Source organism: Phocoena phocoena, chromosome 2 (genome assembly GCF_963924675.1).
Source record: "Phocoena phocoena chromosome 2, mPhoPho1.1, whole genome shotgun sequence".
Lineage (NCBI taxonomy): Eukaryota > Metazoa > Chordata > Mammalia > Artiodactyla > Phocoenidae > Phocoena > Phocoena phocoena.
In genome coordinates this window covers 174,659,968-174,687,701 of record NC_089220.1, presented here as the reverse complement: position 1 = coordinate 174,687,701, position 27,734 = coordinate 174,659,968, and the positions used below count along the sequence as shown (strand labels likewise).

The following is a 27,734-nucleotide window of genomic DNA, read 5'->3' as shown; positions in this document are numbered from 1 at the left end:
GCTTTGACAAGGATAGAGTGATGGATTATGTCAGATGCTGCTAGTAGGTCGTGTAACATGAGGCCTGATGACTGTCGTTGGATTTAGCAATGTAAACATCCTTCACAGTCACAAGATAAGAGCAAATTGGAAGAAACGTTGCAGGCAAGTGTAGGCGGTGTTTTCAGGAGGCTTTGCAGGGAACAGGGACTGAGGTATAGTCTGGAAAAGTGAGATTTAATCAGAATAGGGGCTTTGAAGTCGGAGAAGGGCAGGAGAGTTAAAGGTGTGTGTAAGAAGTAATGATATTATAACAATGTAGGATTAAAGTAGGTATGTCTTTAATTGGCAAGGTTGAATGTCTTTTTTACATGCTTATTGGCCATTCATATTGCTGTGTGTGTGAATTACCTTTGCATATTCTTATTGGGTGGTTCATCTTTTTCTCATGGATATTTAAGAATTCTTTGTATAATAAAGAAGTCAGCCTTTGATAACATGTATTGCAGATATTTTTCAGTTAGTCATTCGACTTGAATTTTTTCTATATATAATCATGGTTTTCACGTCGTGTTTGTAACAGCCTTCCTTATTCCAAGTCTGTAGAAGGATTTGCTTGTGCTTTTTTCTGTTATATCTGTGGTTTCATTAGTGTTAATTAAAATCTTTGATTCATGCAGATTTCATTTTGGTTAAAGTTGTGAGGTGGGAATCTGATTAGCAAGACTACCATATGTTTGGGGGTCTGTTTCTGGATTCTATGCAAGTCCATTGATCGTTTGCCTGTCCCTGTGCCTGTAAAAATGTCTTTCCATTTCTATAGCTTTGAGATACTTTCCCTATCTGGTATGGCTAGTCCATGTTCTTCTACCACCACCGTTACTATTGGTTTTCTGAATTTCCCTGAATATTTTTGTGTTTATTTTCCCAGAAAGTAATACTACTAACATCATGTATTGAGCACTCATATGCAGTACTACATTAAGTTTTTTGCATATATAATTATTTTTTATCATTATGCTAACCCTATTAGGGACATACTGTTATCATTCCCATCTTAGAGATGAGAAAACCGAGGCATGAGAAGGTTGAGTAACATGGCCAGTAAGTGGGGAAGCTGTGATTTGAACCAAGCAGTCTGGCTCCAGAGACTGAGCTCCTAGCTCTCCTTGTAAACTTTAGAATCATTTGGTCTAAGTCATCTAGATTTAGAATCTAAAGTATCATGTTAGTATTTGGACCAGAATTACATTGAGTTTGTAGATTATTTTAGGTAGAATTGAATCTTTACAATATGAAATCATTCCACCCCAAAGAGGGATGTCTTCATTCATCCATATCTTTCCACACGCAGTGGGGTGTGCAAGCTCCCCACTGTCCTCCAGGCTTCTTCTTTTCCTTCATGTGTTATCCTTCGAGTAGCTATTATTCATAGAATTTTTATTTTATGTCTGTAGCAGGTTATTGTTGGTTTATTGGAAAGCTATTGAGTTTTTTCTGTTAAATTCATAATTAGTCATTTACCAAATTTTCTAATTACTAATAGTTTTTTAGTGATTTTTTTCTTGCATTCTCCAGAAACATATCACCTGTAAATAATAATTTTGCTTTATCTTTTCCAGTATTTGTGCTTTCTTTTGTTCTTTTAAAAAATCAGCTTGTTCTTTTAGAACACTGCTAACTTCTACTTCAGTTTTATTTTTATGAAAAAGCATTTATCAGCAAGGAATAGTGAATTTTTTCAAAAGCGTTTCAGTTTCTATACAAGTCATATTGTCTCTCCTTTACTGTGTTAATGTAGTGAACTCTCATCTATTTCTTAATGTGGAGTGTATTTTATTTGGAGTTTTTACATCAGTGATTACCAGTGAGACTGATTTTATGAGTGGGCGTGTGTGTACTCTTCCTCAGACATTGATTGATTGATTGCTGCATTGGGTCTTTGTTGCTGCGCACGGGCTTTCTCTAGTTGTGGCGAGCGGGGGCTAGTTTGTTGAGGTGCGCGGGCTTCTCATTGCGGTGGCTTCTCTTGTTGCATAGGGTGCAACAGGCTCTAGGTGCACGGGCTTCAGTAGTTGTGGCTCACGGGCTCTAGAGCTCAGGTTCAGTAGTTGTGGCACAGGGCTTGGTTGCTCCGCGGCTCCGTGGGATCTTCCCAAACCAGGGCTCGAACCCGTGTCCCCTGCATTGGCAGGCGGATTCTTAACCACTGTGCCACCAGGGGAGTCCCTGTTCCTCAGATTCTAGCTGACTGTTACTATGCGGCTTCATAGAAAGAATTTGGACTCTTTGCATTTTCCTCTCTCTTCTTAAAAGGTAACAGAATTATCAGTCCTTTGAAGATCTGAAGTTCAACTGGGAAAACTTATCTGGCACTTTTTGGTTAACTATTTGATAGCTTCCTAAATTTATTCTATGGTCTGTCTACCATTGCTCTCTCTTCCATAATTTTATAAATTCTATCAGATGTAGCTATAAGCATTTACAGTGTCCAGAAAAGTTACTTCATCCATGTTTACACATTTACCTGCTTAGATTTGTGCAAAATATTTATACAGGAAGTAGCTTAAATTACTTTTAGTTGGAGTTACTTCTCTGTTTGCATTTTAATATCGAATATTTGTGCCTTTCAGTTTTTTCCTAGTGTTAAGTGGGCTAGTGACTTGTCTATTTTACTGATACTTCAAAGATCTGGCTTTTGGATTGATTTATCAATTATATGGCTTCTCTACTTTTTGACTCAATAATTTCCATGTTTATATTTTTAATTTCTTTTTCACACTTTATTTGCATTTTGGCATACTGCCATGTTCCAGAAGTAACAAGTAATATAAATTAAAAAGCATCCTTTTATAAATGTAGAATTAACCTATGAAGGAAATATTAGTTATTAATAATTTAGTGTGAGTTATTTTAGTCCATATATTTTCCTCACCTGTTCATGAGACTGAATTTACTTTAATCTGCTGAGAACTTTGCTGTTTAACTGTTCCACCAACCTTTTTGTGAATTGTACTAACACTGGCTGAAATAAGCTCCCTGGATGAGTGGGAGTTTTGATACGGCAGGACAAGGGGAAGGTCACTTGGGATGACTCTTGTTGGGGGCCATAGACAGCGGACCCGTGGAGAATGGGGGAAGGGCCAGAGTAAGGACGGAGAGAGGACCAAAGACGGATCCCATGGAAACCTAGTATTTTTTGTGTGATGAGAGAGGGGAGAAGACAAGTCAGCTTTCAGTCTATTAATAGCTGGTATCTGGAGGCATTGAAAACCACCAGCCCTTTTGCAGGGGTCAACTTCAGAATCATTGACTTTCACTGAAGTTATGTTTTTCAAATTATTTTGAAAATGTGAAAAGAGTCTATGATTATTGTTCATTAGATACCCTAAGTTAAGAAAGATTTTACCTAAAGAGGAATTGAAATAACTTCCCGCAAAATTGGCTGAACCATTAGTGTTTATTAAAACCTCACGTGTTCATAGGGCTTGGAGCACTCTACAGTCACTGTGATGCCTATTTTTAAGGGATTTAAATATAAAATTAGATAATATACACATTGTACCTTATTTACTAGATTACTTGTATGTTATATTAAATATGCATATTTTATCATAACTTTATGCAGTAAATAATATAGATAGTAAGTTAATATTATCTGTAAATCAGGTCAAAAGCCAGATTAACAAATACTGACGGTGTAGACTGAGCGTAGTGTTTATGGACAGCGTGAGCTCCTCTCTCTTGGAGTAGTATTTGCAGACATTTTCTGTAACCTTATGAATTGTCAAATAACCTCTCCTTTCTATTTCATGTGTTAATTTACAAGTTTCTTTATATGGTTGTCACTGCAGCTTTGTCTTCATTTTCCTGAATTATCAGTAACAAATACACTCACTGAGAAAAAAAGAAGTGTGGCCTCAGATTCAGTTCAGCAAATAATTCTGTACCTACCGTGTGGAAGGCAGTGAGTGTGCCAGGGACTCTGCTCAGGACAAGAAAAATACATGACGTGACATCATTTCCGTCCCAGTGATGTCGAGGGGTAATGGAAGCACCTGTGCTGGTCTCCGCCTTTCTCTCCACGTTTCATGCACTCATGCCTAAGTCACGTTGTTCTCAGCCTAGAGCAGACACGTGTAAAATACTCTGCTCCTCAGTCCAGCTATAATCTTGAGCAGACTTGCAGTGTCCCTCTTTTTCTAGGTCTTTCTTAAATTATACCAGTAGGTTAGACTGATGTATATAGAAGAGTTTGTTAGAAGGAGTCTGGTAGTTTTTAAGGACCAGTCTTAGGTCTTTTCCTAAGAGAGATTTTATCTTTCTTTTCTGCCATGTGGATGAGTGTGTGTTGGGGGTTAGGTAGGAATGAGTGGGACGTAGTTAAGCATGAAATACCCCCCCTCTGGAAGGAAAAACACCTTTGTACATCTGAAAATATGTCGAAACGTGGCCTTACCTGTGGCTTTAACCGACACATGCCACCGCTGTCACCGGACAGGAACCGAAAACCTGTGAGTCAGACCTGACCACCGCCCACTCCCCTACCCACCCCTAGTCTCCCGCTTAACGTGCAGGAACCTAACCTGCTGTTCAGAGCAACTGTAGACAGTGTCTGGTGGGGTTTCTATTTGTAAAGCCTTCAGATATCTTCGTGATGGAAGTTGAGATTGTATTGCTCTCTTCTTGAACTGTCTTCCTCTAATTTAGCTAGTTCTTTTATTATTGTACATTACTTAAGAAACAGATACATAGGAGTTTAGCGCAGTTGATGTGCTACATGCAATCAATACTAAAAATAATGTGCTATGTGCTAGTCTTTTAAAGTTTATTGATTATAATGATGATATTACCCCATGGTATACTGTTTGTTATATTATTTTGAGATTGTAATGGTTAAAATTCTTTAGTCATTTGCAAATGTTTTTAGTGCCAAATTGTTAAGTTTGGGATTACAGGGCCCCAGAATAGGCTAGACACAAAAATACAAGTTTAAAAGTATTTATCATTAGTGCAACCATCTTCTGTCAGCAGGCTTTGTATATAGCAGTGAAAGTATATGGGTTGTGGAATCAGGCAGACCAGGTTTGGAGTCCAGCTTTCCAACTTAGTAGCTACATAACCTCAGACACGTTACTCAGCTACTTTTTTTGTCTATGAAAGGAAGCTGTAATAGTACCTACTTGTTAGGAATTGTTGTAAGCTTCAGTGAGATGCTGCTGCTGCTGACGGTAACAGCAGGCACTTCTGCAGTCTTCACTGCCTACGAGGTGCTGCTCTAATAAGCACAGCGCGTTTCTAAGTCAGTAGCTCCTCCCAGCCGCCTTGTGCGGGAGACGCCGTTACACCTGGCGTTGATGGTAGCAAATGACACGAACAGGAATCACCACCGAGAGTCAGCGTGTCCTTATCCCATTCTAGAATGCATTGAAAATGTTACTATTTTTATTGAAATTTAAGTTCGTATTGTGTATTATAAATTATATTTAAAGATTTTAAAAAGCTGTTTACCTTTTCTGTTCCTTTGTCTTTTCTTTCTTAAAATGTTATTATTTCATTGAAAACTCAGAAGCAAGAGGTGATGATCACCTGTGATGGTTAATAATATTCCTCTCTTTAGATAAACTATGTTACTTTTTTAGCCAAAGGGTGCAACAGTGTAGAGATACGGAGATAGATGGGCACAGTTGAGATCACTGACACTCTCATTGGCTATCAGAATTTATAAAGGTCCTGTATTATTCTCTATGCTTTTTAGTGCTGGGGCTGTACCTTTGACATTAGCTCTGTAGATCCACCAAAGGATAGATCCGGACACACAGGGAGGCTTGCCTGTTATCTGAGTTACGATAATTAATGTAAGTGATTTGCACTACTTTTTCTCTCCACTAAGTGACTTTGAAGCAGAAGACAGTGTGAAGTCTTGGAAAATAGTTATTGGTCTTTTTTCCATCTTAGCCAGCAAAATGTATTGCTCTTCTGGATTTTTCAAGTTTTATACCACTTCTTCAAAACATGCTCTAGGAAAATTCACAGGATAATAGTAAAATATATTGCCGTCTCTGTGTTTTGGTCATTTGGCTTATAATCTTTTTTTTGTTTTGTTTTGTTTTGTTTTTTTTGTTTTTTTTTGCTGTACGCGGGCCTCTCACTGTTGTGGCCTCTCCCGTTGCGGAGCACTGGCTCCGGACGCACAGGCTCAGCGGCCATGGCTCACGGGCCCAGCCGCTCCGCGGCATGTGGGATCTTCCCGGACCGGGGCACGAACCCGTGGTCCCTGCATCGGCAGGCGGGCTCTCAACCACTGCGCCACCAGGGAAGCCCAGGCTTATAATCTTCATACCACGATGGCAGCTTGCACTGGGGGACAGGAAGGAGTTTTGCTGGAGTCCTGGACGGTGACAGGTGTTCTCAGAGGACTTCAGGCTACAGTTGACTCAGACAGAATAAAACAGCTCAGAGAAAAAGAACTCAATGAAAACTATGAAGCACACAAGTAAATATTTGAACCATAATGCATACATGTCTTAAAGCCCAATTTTTGGAAAATTTTCAAGCCTAGAATACTCTTAAGTGTGCATGTAAATATCTAGGGTTGACCAAAAAAACCTACAGCTAACAAAATTGATAATGATAAAGCTAAACTGGAGTATACTTCATTAAAAGGCAAGAATAGCACCAATATAAACCCATGGTCAACTCAAGACACTGAAGAAGCACTGAAACCTCCCTTCAGAAAATAGTAGGAATTTCAGCTGTCTGTGAATGTCCAAGCACGATGAGAGCTTTGCAGTGAGCCGAACCTTCCATGGCATCCAGGTCTAGTGGAATACAGAATCGATTAACCCTGAGGAAACACTAGCTGTGTTCTGAGTTTAGCTTGTGGCATAGAAATGCCTTTATATACTGTCCCAACTTTCAGTGACTTTAGTAAGTCATTCAGTAGGCTACTACTAAGGAGCCCTTGACAGTAAAAATAAAGCTAATAGCATGGTGCATCATTTGCCAGCAAGATCCCGCATTCAAACACACACACACCTGTATCTTACTCTCAGTTAAAGGTTCGGTGGGAAACCCTTTCCCTCATTCAAATACACACACAACTGTATCTTACTCTCAGTTAAAGGTTCGGTGGGAAACCCTTTCCCTCATTCAAATACACACACAACTGTATCTTACTCTCAGTTAAAGGTTCGGTGGGAAACCCTTTCCCTCATTCAAACACACACACCTGTATCTTACTCTCAGTTAAAGGTTCGGTGGGAAACCCTTTCCCTCATTCAAATACACACACAACTGTATCTTACTCTCAGTTAAAGGTTCGGTGGGAAACCCTTTCCCTCATTCAAACACACACACACCTGTATCTTACTCTCAGTTAAAGGTTCGGTGGGAAACCCTTTCCCTCATTCAAATACACACACAACTGTATCTTACTCTCAGTTAAAGGTTCGGTGGGAAACCCTTTCCCTCATTCAAACACACACACACCTGTATCTTACTCTCAGTTAAAGGTTCGGTGGGAAACCCTTTTCCAACTGCAGACTGTCCTTTGAGAATCACGCTCTTTACCCACACACACGGTTTCACAATTTACATTGCTCCTGGTGTGGCTGGAGTGCAAGGAATTCCCCGTGTTTCCATATCTACTTAATAAGTTTTCCTTTGACTCAGCAATTCCACCCCTACTAATGTATCTGACAAACGTATTTAAGGAATGTCCAAAGATACATTTACAAGAAAATTTATTATGATGTTGTTGACAATGCTTAAACACTGGAAACAAATTAAATTTTGTCCACAGCTGATTGGTTAGGTTCTATCTGTTACAGTGAAATGCCCTGTACCCATCCAGAGGAAAATGGGAAAGCTCCACAGATGCTCACATAGAAAAGCTTCCAGGATATGTAATTAAGTGGCAAAAAACTAAGTGGCAGAACAGTACAATGTGATCCCATATGTGTGTATTTTAAGTATGCACACATACACTTATATATGGGATTGATATTAAATACATGATATGTATGTGTATAAGGTGAGGTCTGTGTTACAATTAAATAGGATAAGGTATATAAAATGCTTAGTATCATGCCTGCCTAGTGCATAAAGTAATAAACCTTGCTGTTATTGTTACCTTGAAAGAGTGAGTTGAGGAAGGAAAAGTTGGGAGAGGGGGATTTTACTAATTTTACATGTTTTGTATTGTCTGAATTTTTTACATGTATTACTTTTACATTAAAACTAGAGAGAAAACTATTTGCTCTTGGGGCAAGATCTGGGAAACTGTATTCACACTGAAGTATTACAGACACAACAATACTTGACACTTTTCTTCAGATATGGAAGAATTCCCAGTGTGGGCAAAAGAGGAACTCCAGTACTCTCTTGGACAGAGGGCTTTTCCCAGGGTCTGTCAGAGCAGTTTTGGAGACGTGGTTATTAGTTCTCACCTTGACATACACATCCATGCTTTTGATTGTGTTTCTTCTTTTGTGTTCTTGGGTGTGTGTGTGTGTATGGGAAGGGGTATATATATATATATATATATATATATATATATATGCATATCGTTTTAAGCGTTTAGGTGATTATCTTCTTTCAAGAAAGCTTGGAAAATTTAAGGAAGAAATGGAAAGAATAACTGGAAGTGATTGTTGCTTAGCTACACAAACAAAGCTTTCTTTTCCCCCCTTCCTCTCACACTTATCTTAGCAAGTAAGAATCACCCGGCTAATTGTTGAAAAGAGGTATTCCCGTGACCATACCCCATGAGGTTCTAAATAATTTATTGCATTAGAGTGACTATTACAAGGACTCTAAAGAAAAAATATTGACTATACTATATAAGTTGTTTTGGTTCTGTGAGCTGTAGTTATTCAGAATTATTATATGTCTTTATAATGCTGGTGTGTTAAAGTTTATTGAAGCTCATTAAAAATGTGGAAGGGGTGCCTGTTTGAAAACTAAATGTCATGGTCTTTTTTCCTTCAGAATGATGGACTTACGTATAAACATTACTTAAATCATGTCTTAATTATGTGGAAATTTGGTTAAATTGGTTGATTCTTTCTGAAGTCAGTGTGGAATTAATAGGAAATGCATGGGCCTAATTGACAATTTGAAAATACCTTCATTGTGTTAAACTTGATGATGCATTTCTATTTTATTAGGAGAGATGAACTCTTTTCTTAAATTGCAATGCTTTAAAGATTTGAAGCCCTTGTGCTACATAAGCAGCGTCATGTCATATAAACTCATTACGATTGGAGAAGATGTTTGATGTAGTGGTTAAGGACACAGAAGATGGAACCAGACTCCTAGGCCTGCCACTTCCTAGATGTGTGGTCTTGGACAAGATACTTACCTTCCCTGTGCCTCAGTTTCCGCTTCTGTAGAACAGGGATATAAGCAGTAGGCGGTAGGCAGATCCTGTGGTCATGGGGCTGCTAAAAGGTTTTTGGAAGAATCGGCGAGTTACTCTCCGTAAAACGCCCGTGCGCGTAGCTAAGCATTTAATAAGTGTGGCTACTGTTACTTGCCTTTTTGTCCACCTGGTATCTAGGAAGTGCTGTGTGCGTGCATGTTATCAAAGAAATTAGCTGCTTACATTTTACAGTCTTAAAACTTAAAACTTCTTAAAATTTCTTTGTACTAAGGTGTGAAAACCAGCTTTTGTACTATTTGGTTTTGATTATTTGTTTCTTGTTTGTATTACAGTTACAAACTATAATACTGTGGTAGAAACAAATTCAGATTCAGACGATGAAGACAAACTCCACATTGTGGAAGAAGAAAGTATCACGGATGCAGCAGACTGTGAAGGCGGCGCCCCAGAAGATGGCCTGCCGACAGACCAGGCAGTGCTACCTGGGAGCAGCGCAAGGGAAGGGGACGTGAAGAGCTGCTGGGAAGACGATGGTGAGTGCAGTTTTTCTGGTAATGTTCTATTCTCTGGATTTTTTTTTTAACATCTTTATCGGAGTATAATTGCTTTACAGTGGTGTGTTAGTTTCTGCTTTATAACAAAGTGAATCAGCTATACATATACATATGTTCCACATCTCTTCCGTCTTCTTTTAAAAAATATATTAACTGAAACGATAAATTGGATGAAAAGTTTGAAATGAACTGTAATTTATTTGCTGTTAATCAGTAGAACGTCTCCTTCTGCTTACCAAACAGTACATTCTAAAGTCAGTGTGGGATTAGTAGGAAATGCATGGGCCTAATTGACAATTTGAAAATACCTTCATTGTGTTAAACTTGATGATGCATTGCTATTTTATTAGGAGAGGTGAAAGTTATTTTGACCATAACTTGCATGTAATATATTGATCCATATAATATATTGAATTTTGGTAGTTTTTTAAAAACCAGAATCAAGCTTTCCCCATACTGTTGATGTAATTGAACCTATCTTTAATTTCATACTGTGACCTCAAATGAAGAATCTACTTAGAAACCAACAAAGTATATTTTGGTATAGTAACATTATAAGATAATTCAGTGTGCAAAAATCCCAAATGCAGGTAAATCATGGGAATATTGTTAGTGTTTGTAAGCATCTCCCTCCCTCCCTCCCTCCCTCCCTCCCTCTCTCTGTCTCTCTGTCTCTGTCTCTCTCTCTCTCTGTCTCTCTCTCCCTCCCTCCCTCCCTCTCTCTCCCTCCCTCCCTCCCTCTCTCTCCCTCCCTCCCTCTCTCTCCCTCTCTCTCTCTCTCCCTCCTTCCCTCTCTCTGTCTCTCCCTCCTTCCCTCTCTCTGTCTCTCTCTCATGGTTCTTTCACTTGCTTTAAATTTCTCCCCGAGTGAACCCTTTACAAAAGTAAAGCATGGTTGAGTGGAAGGAGCAGTGAAAGCAAGGAGCCCCCACTAGTGCCCTTGCAGTGAGCGAGCATTGTGTCTAACCTTCCTCCCCGTCTGTCAGATGAAGGTGCTTTTTCTTCCAGCTCTAAAATGTCTCCTTTCTACTTTTCCCAATAAACTATTTAGCCTATCCTGTGAGAATTTAAGCAACAGTGGGATAAAAAGAGAAGGATGTGGACGTGGCAGCTGTTGTGAATTAGAGGGATCGGGGTGGGGGTCAGGCTCGGGGCATCAGCCGAGGCAGAGAGGAGCAGGTGAAGGGACCAAGTTCAAGGTCAGGCAGAGAGAAGCTGCCCAGCAAGACTCAAATTCAGGGAAGTCATCTCAACAGGACGTCAAAACTCAGGCTAGACAGTCAGGGGAAATGGGTCAGGTATGCAGGCCCAAGAATCTGGGTAACCAAATGTGGAAGCTGAGATAAGAGTCCAAAGAGTAGGCACAGGGTGACAGGAGTTAACAAATTTTATAGCTAACAAAGGACCTCTGGAATCGCGTAATCAGCCCCTCCCTCGTTTTATGGCGTTACTCATCTGTGCATTCAGCAGCTCTGCAGGAATGGGGAGGCAAACTGGAGTAAGACTGTCTCTGTGTGAAAGGAGCTTACAGTTTAATGTGAGGAGGGAAGTAAGTCACAAAGCCATTATAGTTCGATGTAGGTGTAAATTTAAGAGTTATGTGGAAACACGAGGAAGGAACACCTACACCTGAGAGAGGAGAAGTCCTAGAAGGATTTCCGAGTGCAACAGTGCTGGGCTTGAGTCACAGAGGACCAGTAGAGGTTCAGCAGGCAGAGGAGAGGCACAGGAGGTGCTTTTGCAGCAGAAGGCGCATCATGGGTGGAACCACAAAGATTTGAACAAATGGGGTCGGCAGAAAACGAGCTCAGAGAAGTAAACAAGGGAAACGCTATGAAGGGCGTCCTGTGCTAAGTCAGGGAATCTGAACTTATCCTGGAAGCTGTGAGAATACCAGCACTGATACGTACTTCAGAAATAAGTCTGGTAGCAGCGTGGAAAAAGACTCCTGGGAACAGGGGTGTCTAGAGGCGGGAGGCAGTGTCCTCAGTAAAGAGGCTTAATAGTTCAGGCAGTGATGAGGGTTTTGGAACTAAAGAAGTGGGCCTTGGGATGGGAATAAAAGGGAGAGATTTGACAGAAGTGTAGGGGGTAAAATATATTAAATTTGGTTGATCCCATGTAATTCTGTGTAATTGAGAAAGAAAGGCTGACATAACTCCCAGGTTTCTGGAAAGTAGAACCCAGAGAAGTTAACTTGCTTATTCATTATCACAGTTGGTTAACAGCAGGGCTGATAACCTGTTAAATTGTAATACTGAGCTCAGAACTTTGGGGAGCAGCTGTTTCTTAAGTATTTACTGTTGGTAGCCAGAACTGATCCATTGGTGTCATTGATATGAAGTCTTACTACAGAAGCAAGAAAGAAACGATTTGTCTGGAAAAGGGGGAGATCAAGAGAATGAGATAGAGGTAAAAAGAAAGATGACAAAATCAATGAAGAGGTTCTGTTTCTGAAAATACATTCGGATAGATTATTTGGACCAGTGTTCTCACTGAAAATAACTATAATGATATTAAATTTTTAAATAAAGAAATCTTCTTGAAAGATTTAAAGAGCTAACTAGATAGTAAGACATTAACAGATTATATATCTAAGTGGATACAGGAAGCCATAGAGGTCAGCAGAGCACAGCATAGAAGACTCTTTGGCCTTGAGGACATTTGCCTCACAAGGGTAGCCTAAGATGTGGTTTTCAGGCCTCTGAGAAGAAACAAAGCCTTGGACCACCAAAGAGTTAGTAGCAGATCCTCCCCTAGTATGGACTACATCCTGACTATGATGAACTAAAAGCAAACCCTCTACCACCCCTACCATCCTCAGGAGTTAGCAAACAAAATTGCCTTGACTAGGGATTGGGGGAATGGAGGATTGTCTCTGAGAAACAGTAACCACAAGCTGTCATGCACTGATTTATAGCTCAGATTCGCATCACTGGGCAGCCTGATAAAGTTCAAGCCATAATTGAGTCCAAAGTGGACCTGCTGCCCTACCCATAGACACCAAGCAGACGCAAAGCCAAATCTTCTGGAGGAACATACCTTCATCGCAGCACTGTAGAAGTTTCCCAGATAATTCAGCAAGAAGACAGCAGTGTGAGTGAGAACTACCAGAAACAAAAGGAAGCAGAAACTGACCCATAAGGACTTTAACTATCTGATACAGATTATAAAATGACTGTCATGTTTAAAGAAAACACATGCAAACTTGAAATTACCTGCTGTGGTAGAATAAAATACAGTAGAACCAACAGATTTTAAGAACCAAATATAACTTCTGAAAATTAAAAAAAATAGAATAATAGAAATTCAAATTCAAAGGATAGGTTTAACATTAAAGTAAACAGAGCTGAAGAAAGAATTAATGAATTGGAATATAGGGGGAAATTTATACTAAATGCAACTCAGAGAGACAGATAGAAAAATCCTGATAAGAGACATGCAGGATAGAATAGAAGTTTCTTCTACTCTTAATTCTAGGAGAAGAGAGAACAGGGAAGCAGCAGTATTTGAAGAGATAATGGCTTAGATTTTCTTCAGTCTTGATGAAGGACACCGGACCACAGATTCAGGAAGTTCAGTGGATCTCAAGAAGGATAAATAAATCTATCCCCAGTCACATTATGGTGAAATTACAGATTATCCAAGACAAAAATAAAACTCTTAAAAGTAAACCCCCCAAATTCAGATTATGTTTGAGAGGGTGGCAGTTGGACCGACAGCTGAATTCTCTGTAAAAACAGTGGAAGCCAGACATAGTGTAAAGATGCCTGCCAATACAGAATTCTGTACTTCACAAGATATCTTTTAAGAAGGGAGGTGATGATTTCAGACAACTTTCAGGCAATGAAAACAGAAAATGTGTTCTCAGTAGACCCTTATTAAAGCAAGTCTTAAAGAATTTATTTTAGGCGTGAAGAGAGAAATCCTTGTTAGAGGTCTGAGGTGTAAGAAGAACAGAGAAAATGACAAGTACATGGTAAAGATAGATAAATAGTATTTCCCGGGCTTCCCTGGTGGTGCAGTGGTTGAGAGTCCGCCTGCCGATGCAGGGGACACAGGTTTGTGCCCCGGTCCGGGAAGATCCCACATGCCGCGGAGCGGCTGGGCCCGTGAGCCATGGCTGCTGAGCCTGTGCGTCTGGAGCCTGTTCTCCGTGACGGGAGAGGCCACAACAGTGAGAGGCCCACGTACGGCAAAAAAACAGTATTTCCCATGAAAATACTCACAAAAAAACGGGTGTAGCTAAATTTATTTCAGATGATGTTGACTTGAAGGTTAAAAGCATTATTATGGATAACAGGATCATTTTATTCTGAGAATAAACCCTAGAGGTCAAGGGTAGGGACACAAAGACCAGCAAAGAGTTATTACGATACTCCAGGGCAGTGACTTGAATCAGGACAGTAGAAGTAAAGGTGGTGAGGGGTACCAAATTCTGGTTGTACTTCGAAAGTAGAGTCACTAGGGTTTATTGATGGATTATGTCAGGATTGTGAGAGGAAGAGGGGTTTAAGATGATCCCATGGTTTCTTCCATTTTACAGTTAGGTTTGGAGGGAGCTGATTATGACACATTTATTACTCGTAATCTTGTTGGAACCAGTCCCACTTGTAGCTGGTTTTGAGTCTGATTCTGTCTTTTGTCCTGTCCATTTCCCTCTGTCATCCAGAAGTGTGATGAGTAGGGCCAACGACAGACCTAGTGGCACTAGCCTTCTTCTGTTGTCATCACTCTCTAAACCACCACTTTTAAATAAATTTATTCAACCATTTTTAAATCCATCCATGTCTTCAAAAATAAATATCATATGAGATCATGCCTCCTAGTAATACTTTAAAAAATGGATATGAGGCCAGTTTATATGACTTTTTTTCTTTGAACCCATCCTGAATGCTAGTGGTCAATGTTTTCTTTTTCTTCTCAAGTGCAGACAACATAGTACCTTTATAATCTATTCTAGAAAACATTCTCAGGATGAAAGTTAAATATCTCTGATCTGTAGTTTACAAAAGGAAGTCAAAGGTAGACTATGCAAATTGAATGACTTTGTCCATATCTCCTAATCTCCACGGTTACTCACAGATCATAACCAGTGATCAGGTCAGTGATTTATCTTCAAAGTCTTTTATATTTTCTGAAGATAATTTTGTATGAGCCAGGAGACCAAGTGCTCCTGTACAGCGACGTATCTGTCATGAGGTTGATTCTCTTTTGCTTCTTGAACTTCATACTTTCTGGAAGAGAAGATCAAAACTAATTCTTTTAGTTCCTGGCTGCCTGTGGGATATGAATCCAGGCTCTGCAACATGACAGACCAGGGCCAGTACGGCCCAGCTCCACCACGTCTTCCCAGGCTTGGAGTGGTACCACGCCCTGTGTCCAACCCGTTCCTCTAAGCTTCTGTATCCTGTCCCCTCTCCTGGACGTCCTTCTGTCCTGTCTGTCTCCTCCTCTGTGACCCCTTGTCTGACCCCCGCAGACACAGTAAGTGTCAGCAAAGCTGCGTCTGTCTGTCACTCTCCCACATCGTGCTGTGACTGACTGATCACTCTGTTCCACCAAACACTCCTGAGGCCACACACTGTATCATATTGATCTCTGTCTGTGACCACTGACGCCTAATACGTATTAGATGCTTAAGAAATCTCCTGCAAGTGAGTGAATGAGTTAAGACGTAAGACGTTTTCCTTCTTTTATTTTTAATCTTCATCAATTATACCATCAGTTTCAAGAAAATGTTTTTCCCTTCCTTGCTTTCCTTAACATTTTGAGAGCTTTAGTTCTTCTTCATTTTTTATCTTCCTGACACTACTTGGACCTTACGTTGTCTAAACTCCTATATTCATCCTTGGCTATGTGACATTCTTTCTGCTCTTTGTAAATTTACTTTTGAAATCTGAGCAACCTGGAAGCTCCATCTGGGTGGCACTTTTCTTTCTTTCTTTTCTTAAACTTTTCTTATATAAAATATGAATAGAGATTAAGGAGTTTTCTTGGCTGGCCCACGTATAAGGCATCTAGGAAGTAGTAAAATAAGATAATCACTTAATCCTTTATCAACTGTTTTAAAAAGAACTATAGAGACTTCTTCTGGAAAGATGGGATAGATACACTTTTCCCTGTTTCTTCTGCTAAGTACAGCCAAAACCTGTGGATACTACATGTAAACAAGAAGACTCTGAAGGTAGGTGGAGGGAAGAAGGCAGGCTCGTTGCCTCAGGACCCGAGGAACAACCCAGCAGTGAGTCCCCTGGGCTTTCTCTCAGCCATGTGTCCCTCGTGGATCAGAACCTCAACACCTGGTAAGCAGGCGGCTTGTGGACACTACCTGCTCTAGTCCAGCCACGGGAAGACAGCAGCCCTACTGCCCACCCTCACCAGCAAAGGCTAGTGGGGAGCCCAGCCTTCCACACTCGCTGAAAGGAACCTCCCCCCATGGTGATGTCAGAGACCAAGTAGGGAGCTGGGACTTGGGTACCCACTCAGCAGCAGTGACCATGGAAACACCGTGGAAACTACGCGGTAGCCTGGCCTTCCATCCCACCGCCCGCAGTGGTGACAGGCATCCCACCCGCTCGTGCTAGGAAGCCTGGTGGAGACTGAAGGGGTCCACCCCCGCCCGCAGGGCCAGCGGAAGCCACGTGGAGCGCGGTGATGAGGCACCTCACCCTTCTCAGCCCGAGCGGGATCAGGAGAGCCTGGCCGGGGCCTGGACCCCACCCACTCAGCCGTAAAGAGCAGCGCCTCTCCCCAGGTGCAGAACAGAGGCTGAGGAAGGAGCCCGCACCTCCCCCGCCACGGCCCAGGATGGGAGCGTGCCCGCCTTCCCACGGGAGATCCGGGGTCTCTGTCTCCTTTCAGAATAGCTGAATGTCTAGGTGTCATTCAAAACTCATTTGTCACACTGAGAGCCAGGAAAGTTTCAACTGAAGTAGAAAAGACAATCAACAGACACCAGCACTGAGGTGACAAAGATGCAAGAATTATGTGACGTGGGCGGTCATGTGATAAAAGTGCTTCAACTCCCAATCGTGAGCACCCTTCAAGCTAAAAGATACAGTCTTCACAAAGAAACAGAAAATACGAGGAAGCACCAGGCGGAAAAGTTAGAACTGAAAAATGACTGAAACTCAGAACCTCAGCACGCAGACTCTGTAGCCGCGTGGAAGGGTGGGAGGAGGATCGGCGAGGTTGCAGCTGGAGCAGGAGAGTCGTCCAGCGTGAACGACAGAAGGAGACAGACTGCAAAAAGAACAGAGCCTAAGCGACTCCTTTGGATCTGATGTGCCTGTCATCAGAATTCCAGGAGAGAAGTAAGAGGACGGGCCTGAAAAAGTTTTCAGAGAATTAATGGCTGAAATTTTCCAAAATGTGGCAAAAGACACGCACTCACACCCCAAACAGGATAAATCCAAAGAGACCCAGGCCAAGATGCATCATAGGCTAACTCCAGAAAACTAAAGCCAAAGAAAGAATCCTGAAGGTAGAGAGAGGAGAGTCTCGCCTTTACCTTTAGGGGAAAACAGTTTAAGTGACAGAGACTGCTCGTAGGAAACCATGGAGCCAGCCAGAAACAGGACACCTCAGATGCTGAAGAGAAGAATTGTCAACCTGGGACTCTACATCCTGAAAAGAGATCCTTCAAGGATGCAGAAGAAATCAGGACACTTTCAAATGAAGAAACACTAAGAGGGTTTGTCCCCAGCACACCTGCGCTAAATGAATGGCTAAAAGCAGCTCTCTGAACAGAAAGGAAGTGATAGAAAAGAAATCTTGGGACATCAGGAAGGAAGAGAGCACAATGGCAAGAGTGAACATATGACTACATGCAGTAGAATCTCCTCTTCTGGATGTTCCAGTTACGTGTGATGACAAAGCAAACGGCATGAGTGTGGGCAGGAAAAATTAATGAGGCAGTAAATATCAATACTTTCTGATTTGTATCGTGTACAAGCTACCTCAAGTTCTGTTTGACCAAATCTTATGGTAAATTTGATACTCAAGTCATAGGGTATTGAGAATTACACATTAATTCCTACCTGAACATAACTATTTTCACTTGAGCCATTATTGTTCAACATGCATTGTTTAGAGAACATATGTTAAAGAGACACTGAAAACTACTTAAAACTCCTCTGAAGAAAAAACCCTCAATTTGGAGATACATTCCTTTCATAAATAAACTATATTTCTAAACCAACGTAAAGGGCTAATTTCTAGGCTTTACCATAGCTAATTAAATAATAAAGGTTTATGTGTGTCACACCATGTTCAAAACAATCTTGCCTGACCAAGTAGAACAAACCAATAAACATAAAACCGTTCTTTTGATAAACAGTTTTGACCAAAGTGAAAAATCAGTATCAGCCACTGAAAACCTCAAGTCTGGATAATTCTGGCATTCCACCACTTAAAAATATCCTTTCCCACTGCTAGAGTTTAGAATTTCATCTGAGAAAAGGGGCACAGCAGATTGGCAACACTGCCCAGCAATGCAAGGCAACCAAGACTTTTCGCTGGAATATTGGTTCAGAATCCTCAATAAGTTAATTTAACTTCATGACTATCCAGGTGAGTAACTGTCACTGGTTTATTCAGTTGGCTACCATTGTAGCCCTTAATCATTCCTTCAAATGAAAGTTCATGTGATGAGGCCTCGGATCCAGAGCACTCCTACCCTTGAACTGTTTTATGGCTCCTCAAGGCGGTCCTTGTGGCTGAATTTGAAAAATTATCTGTCGAACTGGACCTGGTTGACCAAACCAGCCTGATCCTGGAGCAGAAGCAGAACACTTGAGTTACGGCCAGTGGAGCTCGCTCCCAGAGGCAGACAGTCCCCCTGCCTGGCCACCGTTTCTCTCAGGAGACCCAGCTCCACTGCTGGTCTGTGTTCTCTACTTTTTTGGTGCATCCTATTAATAAACTACTACCCAATGTGACAAAACAAACAACAAAAACAAGGAAGGAAAGCTACAGGAGCCACACCATCTATGCCAATTAGTTACTTTAAAGACTTTTAAGAAAAAGGGGAAACAGTAAAGAAGAAAGCAGTCAGTGACATTTAGCTGTGCCAGAGACCAGCACATGAAACTGATACACAGCTGCAGCAGAGTGCAAATCAAGGGTCTAAATATATTGGAAAATATATGCTATCGAGATGTTAATTATGCAGTAAGCGCCTTGAAAAATCTCTTCGTATCTGGGAGTGAAATCTCAAGTTAGGATCAAGTTCTTAGATTATAGAGAAGATGCAATAGTTTCATCGTAGATACTAAATTAACTAGGACATGTTCACTTCTAAAAATGAAATTTCTAGATTCTTTAAGCCCTGTTGTTTTAAAATACTATAAACTTGACATTTTTTTTTAGGGAAGATAGTGTAACCTGGCAGTGTTCCAACATGTCATACTTATCTGACAAGAGTTTCTTGTGGTTCAGCCAAAAATTCTCATGCTTGTGTCAGTTAAACGTTCTTAAATATACACACTCTTAACTTTTGAGACACCTGTTTTATAGGCCCCTCATTTTTTTAGCTTTTAAAAAGTATATGAAACATCCAATAGTATAAAATATTATTTAATAGATTGGCTATTTCTTAATGCTTTAAAATTGCTGAGTTTAAAAAGTGATCCCAAGTAATAGCGACTTAACCATTTTTCTACTTGAAGTTTTTTAAACTCTGTGGAAATGTACGTGTTTACAAAAATGCCAAGTCAGTGAAAACTTCTCTAAAATAAAAACATGTAAAATTCTGATCTTGTAGTCCATAGCAATAAGGCTTTCTTGAATACAAGTTATAATAAAATAAGTAATCTGTGCAAACGGTGCATCAATCACTATATAACTCATTATCGAGCCAAATTATCCTCACGTCTCAAGATTCAGCCTGACCTACTCTTTGGAAACTTTTCAACCAAGGATGGTTGGTGTGTGATGTGGACAAAGCTCCCCCGCGGCTCCGTGTCTTCACTGTACTCTGTGCCTCTTGAGCGCCTCTTTTGCGTCTGTAAAATGAAAAGACTGGGCCAGATGACCACGGAGGTACTTTTTAGTTCTACTTACAAGGGGATCCCACTCCATTTGCGCTAATATGCGACCGTACTATTGAAGTGCCTCTAAATACCTAAGTGTTAAGAGACAGCCCTGGCGGAGGAGCCTGGGCTGTGCCCACAGTGTGAGCCTCAGCCGTGCCCTCTGCCCTCCTGCAAATCCCAGCCAAACACAGGAGCTGCCTGGAGAGCAGTGTGTGCAGCTCCTTTGTCATCAGCTCTACTGCGCGTGTTCCAAGTACTGCTTTCCAAGTTACGTAGGTTCTTTCTTGTCTTCCCCACCCCCTTCAGTGTGTGATGTCATTCATTTATAATACAGTTAGGTTCCTTTGTTGGTGTTTGTATTTCATTTTTTATTCTGTCTGCTGAGTGATTTATTTTGGGCAGGGTGGAGCGGGGAACAGGGACATTGTCGTGGCTGTAAAGGTGTACCGTGCAGAAAGATACACTCAGACAAGTGTCACACTCCCCCCCCGCCAGTCCCTGTTTTCCCTCTAGTTAATAAAAATGCTACTCACAGAGGTATGCATTATTTTGGAACTATTTTATATGTAAAGTGTACACTGGAATTGAACAAATAAGTTTGTCGAGGATGATGAGACCCAGATTTCTCACTGTCAGAAAGAAGTTACAAACAAGGGGAAGAAAGGAGGCTAGAATAAACGCTGTGGTGTCCGATTGGAATCAGAGGTACCAGAGTGAACTCATGGTTCTTTATGTCTATAAAGATAAATACAAAATTACACATGGCTATATGCAGGTGTTAGGGTACATATATGTCTCTCCCAGCTCTGTCTGCTGAGAAGGCATGGAAGCAATGAGAGCCAGTAGCAGTGAGTGTATCTAGGTGCGCAGATCTGGGATTCACATACCATCTCCTGTAGAATGACTGTACCCAGGCTCCTTGCATAAATGACTGATTCTAGAACTGAGCGGGGGAAATATGAGATAAGCCTGGAACATAAGAAAGTGCTAAAAAGTTTATGAAGGCACATATCAAAGGACACAAGAGCTACCTTGAAGAGCTCCCCATGGCCAAATCTGGAACAGTTTTGGCAGCAAAATAGTGATGACAGTATTGGATTATAATCCATAAAATAAAATACCCATTCATCCCTATTGATATAAATACTTAATACATGGGGGAGAAGGGAAAGCTCCTCCTTACAGTGTAATGCCAGTTGTAAATTAAGAAGTAATTAGGGGAATGGAAAATCGCCATTTGGCAGACACCTTGGTAATAACTGTTGCAGGCAAGAACCATCAATGGATGCTAAAATTAGTGGGTACAAGTAAAATGAGAAAAGAGTGTATCTGCATAATCGCCAAGTATTTCCCCACCAGACAATTACAGAGAAAAGGCATAATAACTAGTATAAAGAGACCTGACGGCATCTTAACCAGGTGATCAAGCTTACGGTCACCAGTAGTAGCACACGCTGACACCACACACCACTGGTGAGAGGCACTAACAAAGGCACATCGCTTCAGAGACAGTTTTGCTCAAAATGTATTTCCTCAATCCAATCATCAGAAAACGTCAGAGAAATCAGATTGAGGGCATCTTACAAAATAAGTGACCAGTACTCTTCAAAATTGTCAGTGTCAGGGTCATAAAAAACAAAGACTTGTCGGAGACTGACTGGATTGCCAAATTTTGGAGGAGACGAGGAGACATGACAAGTGAATGCACCGTGGGATCCAGAATTGATTTCTGAACCAGAAAAGAAAAGGACGTTAAGGGGGGAGACTGGTGAAAGTCAAATAAGATCTGTGCGTGGGTTATAGTATGGCCTTAATGTTTTTATAATGGTGGTCGTAATAGTATGGTGATTATGTAAGAAACTGGTTGAAAGGTATACAGGAACTCAGTGCTATTTTTCTTTTCTATAAGCCTAAAATTATTTTAAATCAAAAAGGTTTTTTTTTTTTTACAAAATAAACCAAAAAATATTTTAATATGCCTATACATATCATATTCCAACTGTAGAAAATCAAAAGCAAGGTAAAATTTTGAAAAAAAAAATCAGAGGAGAAAAATACTTTATATACAGAAGAACAAGAATTAAAAATTACAGCCAACTTCTCGTCAGAAACCAAACCAATAAGAAGAAAATGAATGAAATATTTTTTTAACATCTTTATTGGAGTATAATTGCTTTACAATGGTGTGTTGGTTTCTGCTTTATAACAAAGTGAATCAGTTATACGTATACATATGTTCCCATATCTCTTCCCTCTTGCGTCTCCCTCCCTCCCACCCTCCCTATCCCACCCCTCTAGGTGGTCACAAAGCACCGAGCTGATCTCCCTGTGCTACGCAGCTGCTTCCCACTAGCTATCTACCTTACGTTTGTTAGTGTATATATGTCCATGCCTCTCTCTCGCTTTGTCACAGCTTACCCTTTCTCCTCCCCATATCCTCAAGTCTATTCTCTAGTAGGTCTGTGTCTTTATTCCTGTCTTACCCCAAGGTTCTTCGTGACATTTTTTTTCTTAAATTCCATATACATGTGTTAGCATACGGTATTTGTCTTTCTCTTTCTGACTTACTTCACTCTGTATGACAGACTCTAGGTCCATCCACCTCATTAAAAATAGCTCAGTTTCGTTTCTTTTTATGGCTGAGTAATATTCCATTGTATATATGTGCCACATCTTCTTTATCCATTCATCTGATGATGGACACTTAGGTTGCTTCCATCTCCTGGCTATTGTAAATAGAGCTGCAATGAATATTTTGGTACATGACTCTTTTTGAATTATGGTTTTCTCAGGGTATATGCCCAGTAGTGGGATTGCTGGGTCATATGGTAGTTCTATTTGTAGTTTTTTAAGGAACCTCCATACTGTTCTCCATAGTGGCTGTACCAATTCACATTCCCACCAGCAGTGCAAGAGTGTTCCCTTTTCTCCACACCCTTTCCAGCATTTATTGTTTCTAGATTTTTTGATGATGGCCATTCTGACCGGTGTGAGATGATATCTCATGGTAGTTTTGATTTGCATTTCTCTAATGATTAATGATGTTGAGCATCCTTCCATGTGTTTGTTGGCAGTCTGTATATCTTCTTTGGAGAAATGTCTATTTAAGTCTTCTGCCCATTTTTGGATTGGGTTGTTTGTTTTCTTGTTATTGAGCTGCATGAGCTGCTTATAAATTTTGGAGATTAATCCTTTGTCAGTTGCTTCATTTGCAAATATTTTCTCCCATTCTGAGGGCTGTCTTTTGGTCTTGTTTATGGTTTCCTTTGCTGTGCAAAAGCTTTGAAGTTTCATTAGGTCCCATTTTTTTATTTTTGTTTTTGTTTCCATTGCTCTAGGAGGTGGGTCAAAAAGGATCTTGCTGTGATTTCTGTCATAGAGTGTTCTGCCTGTGCTTTCCTTTAAGAGTTTGATAGTTTCTGGCCTTACATTTAGGTCTTTAATCCATCAAAAAGGTTTTTTTAATCCTGGTCAAAATGAAGCAAAACCCCCTTTTCTTTGAGTTTCATTAGTATATCTGAAAAAAAAAGTTGGAGTTTTCAAAAAGATTTTTCTCAATAAACAATAATAGAACAAAAGGAGGAACACTGAAACATAGTAATAATTCAGCTTACAGAGTGCATGTGCTGTCGAATCTCTGGCCAGATCTCTGGCCTTCATCCCTGCCTTAGCCTGTCTGATAGAATGTCTGATGTCCCGTCCCTGAAGGCCTCGGGCACGGCCATCACCGTCCTCCCGGTCTGCTCCAGGTTGCCGGCAGCCTTATCCCAGAGCTGGTCTCCATACCTGGAACTTTGGGGGCAAGGATGAGTCAGGCTCATTCTGCCTTTCATTCGGGCTTTTGTATTCGGGTCTAGTTTGGGTTTTGAGAGATATGCATCTTTTCTGAAAAACACTGGAGGGCTGGGAAGGCTGGCACAATAATGAACATTCACCTGTAAAGCCAACTTTCACACATCAGCACAGAGAAGTAACACCGAGTGGATGCACCTGTACAGGCCTGCTGCTGACTGCTTTCCCAAACATCATTTTCTTTAATTTTTATAACAACTCTGTGAGATAGCGTATTAGCTCCATTTTACAAGTAAGGAAACTGAGCCTCAGAAAGGTTAAGTATCTTGTTAAGATGACACATTAAACATGGAAAGCCAACACTGAAATCCAAATCTATTTGACTGAAAAGTATGCTATTTTCTTCTCCTCATAGACCAACAGAAAAATATATATATATGTTGAATATAACATCATTATGTGACATACATGTATAGAGGAACAGGATGTAATTTCATCATAGGATACATCCATAGAGATCTCTTCTGTGGTGCTTCTGTCATCACTGAACTCTTCTCTGTTTCATGCTGCCCTTTCTAATTGACTTAATGACCTCCAAATCTTAATTTTATTTTAAATTCCTATCTTTATGTTTTATGTTTCCTTCATATATCTCTTTGTATTTCATTTTTATATTTTAAATATAAAAGCCTTCATTCCCTTCTTCTCATAGGCAAGTTCCACTGAGTTGGCCAAAGCGTTCGGTTTTTTCCATAAGATGGCTCTAGTAGTGCATAGTTGTCTTTAACTTCATTCGAAACAATTTTGTTAGATTGTATTGTGACAGCTGTCATATCAGCGTGCATTAAAAAAAAAACTTATCAAAATTGGTGAATTTTTGTGTAGCCATTTTAATATTGAAGATGGAAGAAAACAACATTTTCTGCATATTATGCTTTATTATATGCAACTGAAATGCAGAAAAAGATGTGTACAGTATATGGAGAAGGTGCTGTGACTGATGGAACGTGTCAAAAGTGCTTTGCAAAGTTTCGTGCTGGAGATTTCTCGCTGGATGGTGCTCCAGGGTAGACCAGTTGAAATTGATAGCGATCAAATGGAAACAATAATTGAGAACGGCCAACGTTATACCACGCGGGAGAGAGCCGACATACTCAAAATATCCAAATCAAGCGCTGAAAATCACCTGCACCAGCTTGGTTCCGTCAGTCGCTTTGATGTTTGGATTCCACGTTAAGTTAAGCGAACAAAAACCTTCTTGACCATATTTCCGCATGTGATTCTCTACTGAAACATGATGAAAATGTTACGTTTTTAAAACAAATTGTGACGGGCAATGGAAAATGGACTCTGTACAACAGTGTGGAATGGAAGAGATCATGGGGCAAGTGAAATGAACCACCACCAACCACACCAAAGACCGGTCTTCATCCAAAGAAGGTGATGTTGTGTATATGGTGGGATTGGAAGGGAGTCCTCTATTTTGAGCTCCTTCTAAAAAACCAAATGATTAATTCCAACAAGTACTGCTCCCGATTAGACCAACTGAAAGCGGCCCTCGACAAAAAGTGTCCAGAATTAGTCAACAGAAAATGCACAATCTTCCATGAGGATAACGCAAGACCGCATGTTTCTTTGATGACCAGGCAAAAACTGTTACAGCTTGGTGGGAAGTTCTGATTCATCCACCAGATTCACCAGACATTGCACCCTCGGGTTTCCATTTATTTCGGTCTTCACAAAATTCTGTTAATGGAAAAAATTTCAATTCCCCGGAAGACCGTAAAAGGCACCTGGAACAGTTCTTTGCTCAAGAGAAAGTTCTGGGAAGATGGAATTATGAAGTTGTCTGAAAAATGGCAGAAGGTAGTGGAACAAAAAGGTGAATATGTTGTTCAACAAAGTTCTTGGTGAAAATGAAAAATGTGTCTTTTATTTTTACTTAAAATCTGAAGGAACCTTTTGGCCCACCCAATATATCCCTCTAGACTATAAACATTCCCATGGCCTCCAGCAAGGCCAGGACCTAGTAATTCCTAGATGATTCTTGGTTTTCAGGCCTATGGTATCTGATATCGAACCCTACATCACAATCTTCTTCTTGGCTAGCCAGCAGATAGATGCTATCCTCTTTCTTCTCCTTGCTCTAAGACTATTTAACCACTTGATTGGTTTTCTGTTGCTGCCATAACAAATTACCAGAACACTCAATGGCTTAAACAGCACAAATGTATGGTTTTACAGCACTGTTGGTCATAAACCCGTGACAGATCTCACTGGGCTAAAATCTGAGAGCTGACAGAGCTGCGTATTTTTCTGGAGATCCTGGGGGGGGATCAATTTCCTCACTCATTTGGAGATTGGTGGAATCAGTTCCTTTTGGTTGTAGGACCAAGGACCCCACAGGACAGCTCCATCAGCAAACAACTCCTCACTGTACCCTTTTTAGTCACACCTTCCTCCTCCTGCAAACCCTGGTGGCCACGGCCTCTTCTCTGTCACTGTGGTTTTGGTTTTTTGAGAAGGTCATATAGATGAAATCACAGCATAACACATTTTGCGTCTGGCTTCCTGCATGCTGCATGCCTTTGAGATTCATTCATCTTGTTGCAAGTATAAATACTGTACCCTTCATTGGTGAGTAGTGTTCTGTTATATGGACGCGCCACCGTTTATCCATTCACCCACTGAAGGACATGTGGCTATTCCCCGTTTGTGGGGATTATTAATAAAGCTGTAAACACTGGTGTATGTGTGGGGTTTTGTGAACAGTTTTCATTTTTCTAAGGCTAACTTGTAGTGGTATTGTTGAATAAAATGTTAAGTGTACGTTTAATGTTTTAAGAAAATGTCAAAGTGCTTTCCAGAGCGGCTGCTACCCCGCCAGTAATGCAGGAAGATCGTTTCTTCACATCCTCACCACTGCTTGGTTTTATCGATTATTTTTTACTTCAGCCATTGTAATAAGTGTGTCTTTATCATGTGTCGCTCTCCTGTGCATTCCCTTGATGGCTAGTGAAGTGAACATTTTTCATGTGTTTGTCTGCCATCTGGATATCCCCTTCAGCGAAGTGTCTGTTCGTGTCTTTTGTGCATTTATATAAACAGGGTTTTAGTTTAAGTTTTGAGTGATCCTTTTAGTTGTAGCAAATATTTTCTCCCAGCCTATAGCTTTCATTCTCTTATCCTAGCCTTTCACAGAGCAAAAGTTTTAGATCCATTGAGGTCCTCTAACAATTTTTCCTTTTATGGATCGTGTTTTGGTGTCATGTCCAAGAACTCTTTGCTTACCCCAAGATCACTGGAATTTTCTCCTTTGTGTTCTTCATGTTTTTATCAGATCTATGATCCATTTTCAGTTAATTTTTTGTAAGATACAGGGTTGAGGTGAGGTTCATTTTTTTGGCTATGGATGTCCATTTGTTCTGATATTGTTTGTTGAAAAGACTGTCCTTTCTCTGTTGAATTGCATTTGCACTTGTGTCAAAACTTAATGTCCATATTGTGAGGATCTGTCTCTGGACTCTGTTCTGGTGGTCTGTGGGTCTATCCCTTTGCCAGTACCACATCATGTGATTACTATGACTTTATCCTAAGTCTTAAAATTAGGCAATGACATTCCTCCACCTTTAACTTTCTTTTTAAAAACTGTTTTGATGGGCTTCCCTGGTGGCGCAGTGGTTGAGAGTCCGCCTGCCGATGCAGGGGACACGGGTTCGTGCCCCGGTCCGGGAGGATCCCACATGCCGCGGAGCAGCTGGGCCTGTGAGTCATGGCCGCTGAGCCTGCGCATCCGGAGCCTGTGCTCCGCAACGGGAGAGGCCACACAGTGAGAGGCCCGTGTACCACAAAAAAAAAAAAAAAAAAAAAAAACTGTTTTGACTATTATAGTTTCTTTGCCTTTCCATGTGAATTTTAGCATAATCTTATATATATATAAAAAAATCCTGCTGGTATTTTTATTTAAATTGTGTTAAACCTGTAGAT

The 27,734-nt window shown here is 40.6% G+C and overlaps 1 protein-coding gene across 1 annotated transcript in view; it reads left to right on the top strand.

Moving 5' to 3' along the window:
- The window catches only part of ZEB1 (zinc finger E-box binding homeobox 1), a 189,358-nt gene that overhangs the window by 106,563 nt on the left and 55,061 nt on the right, over positions 1-27,734 (top strand). The window contains exon 2 of the mRNA XM_065870861.1: positions 9,697-9,897. Coding sequence (XP_065726933.1) covers positions 9,697-9,897 — 201 coding nt within the window. The remainder of the gene's footprint in view (positions 1-9,696; positions 9,898-27,734) is intronic.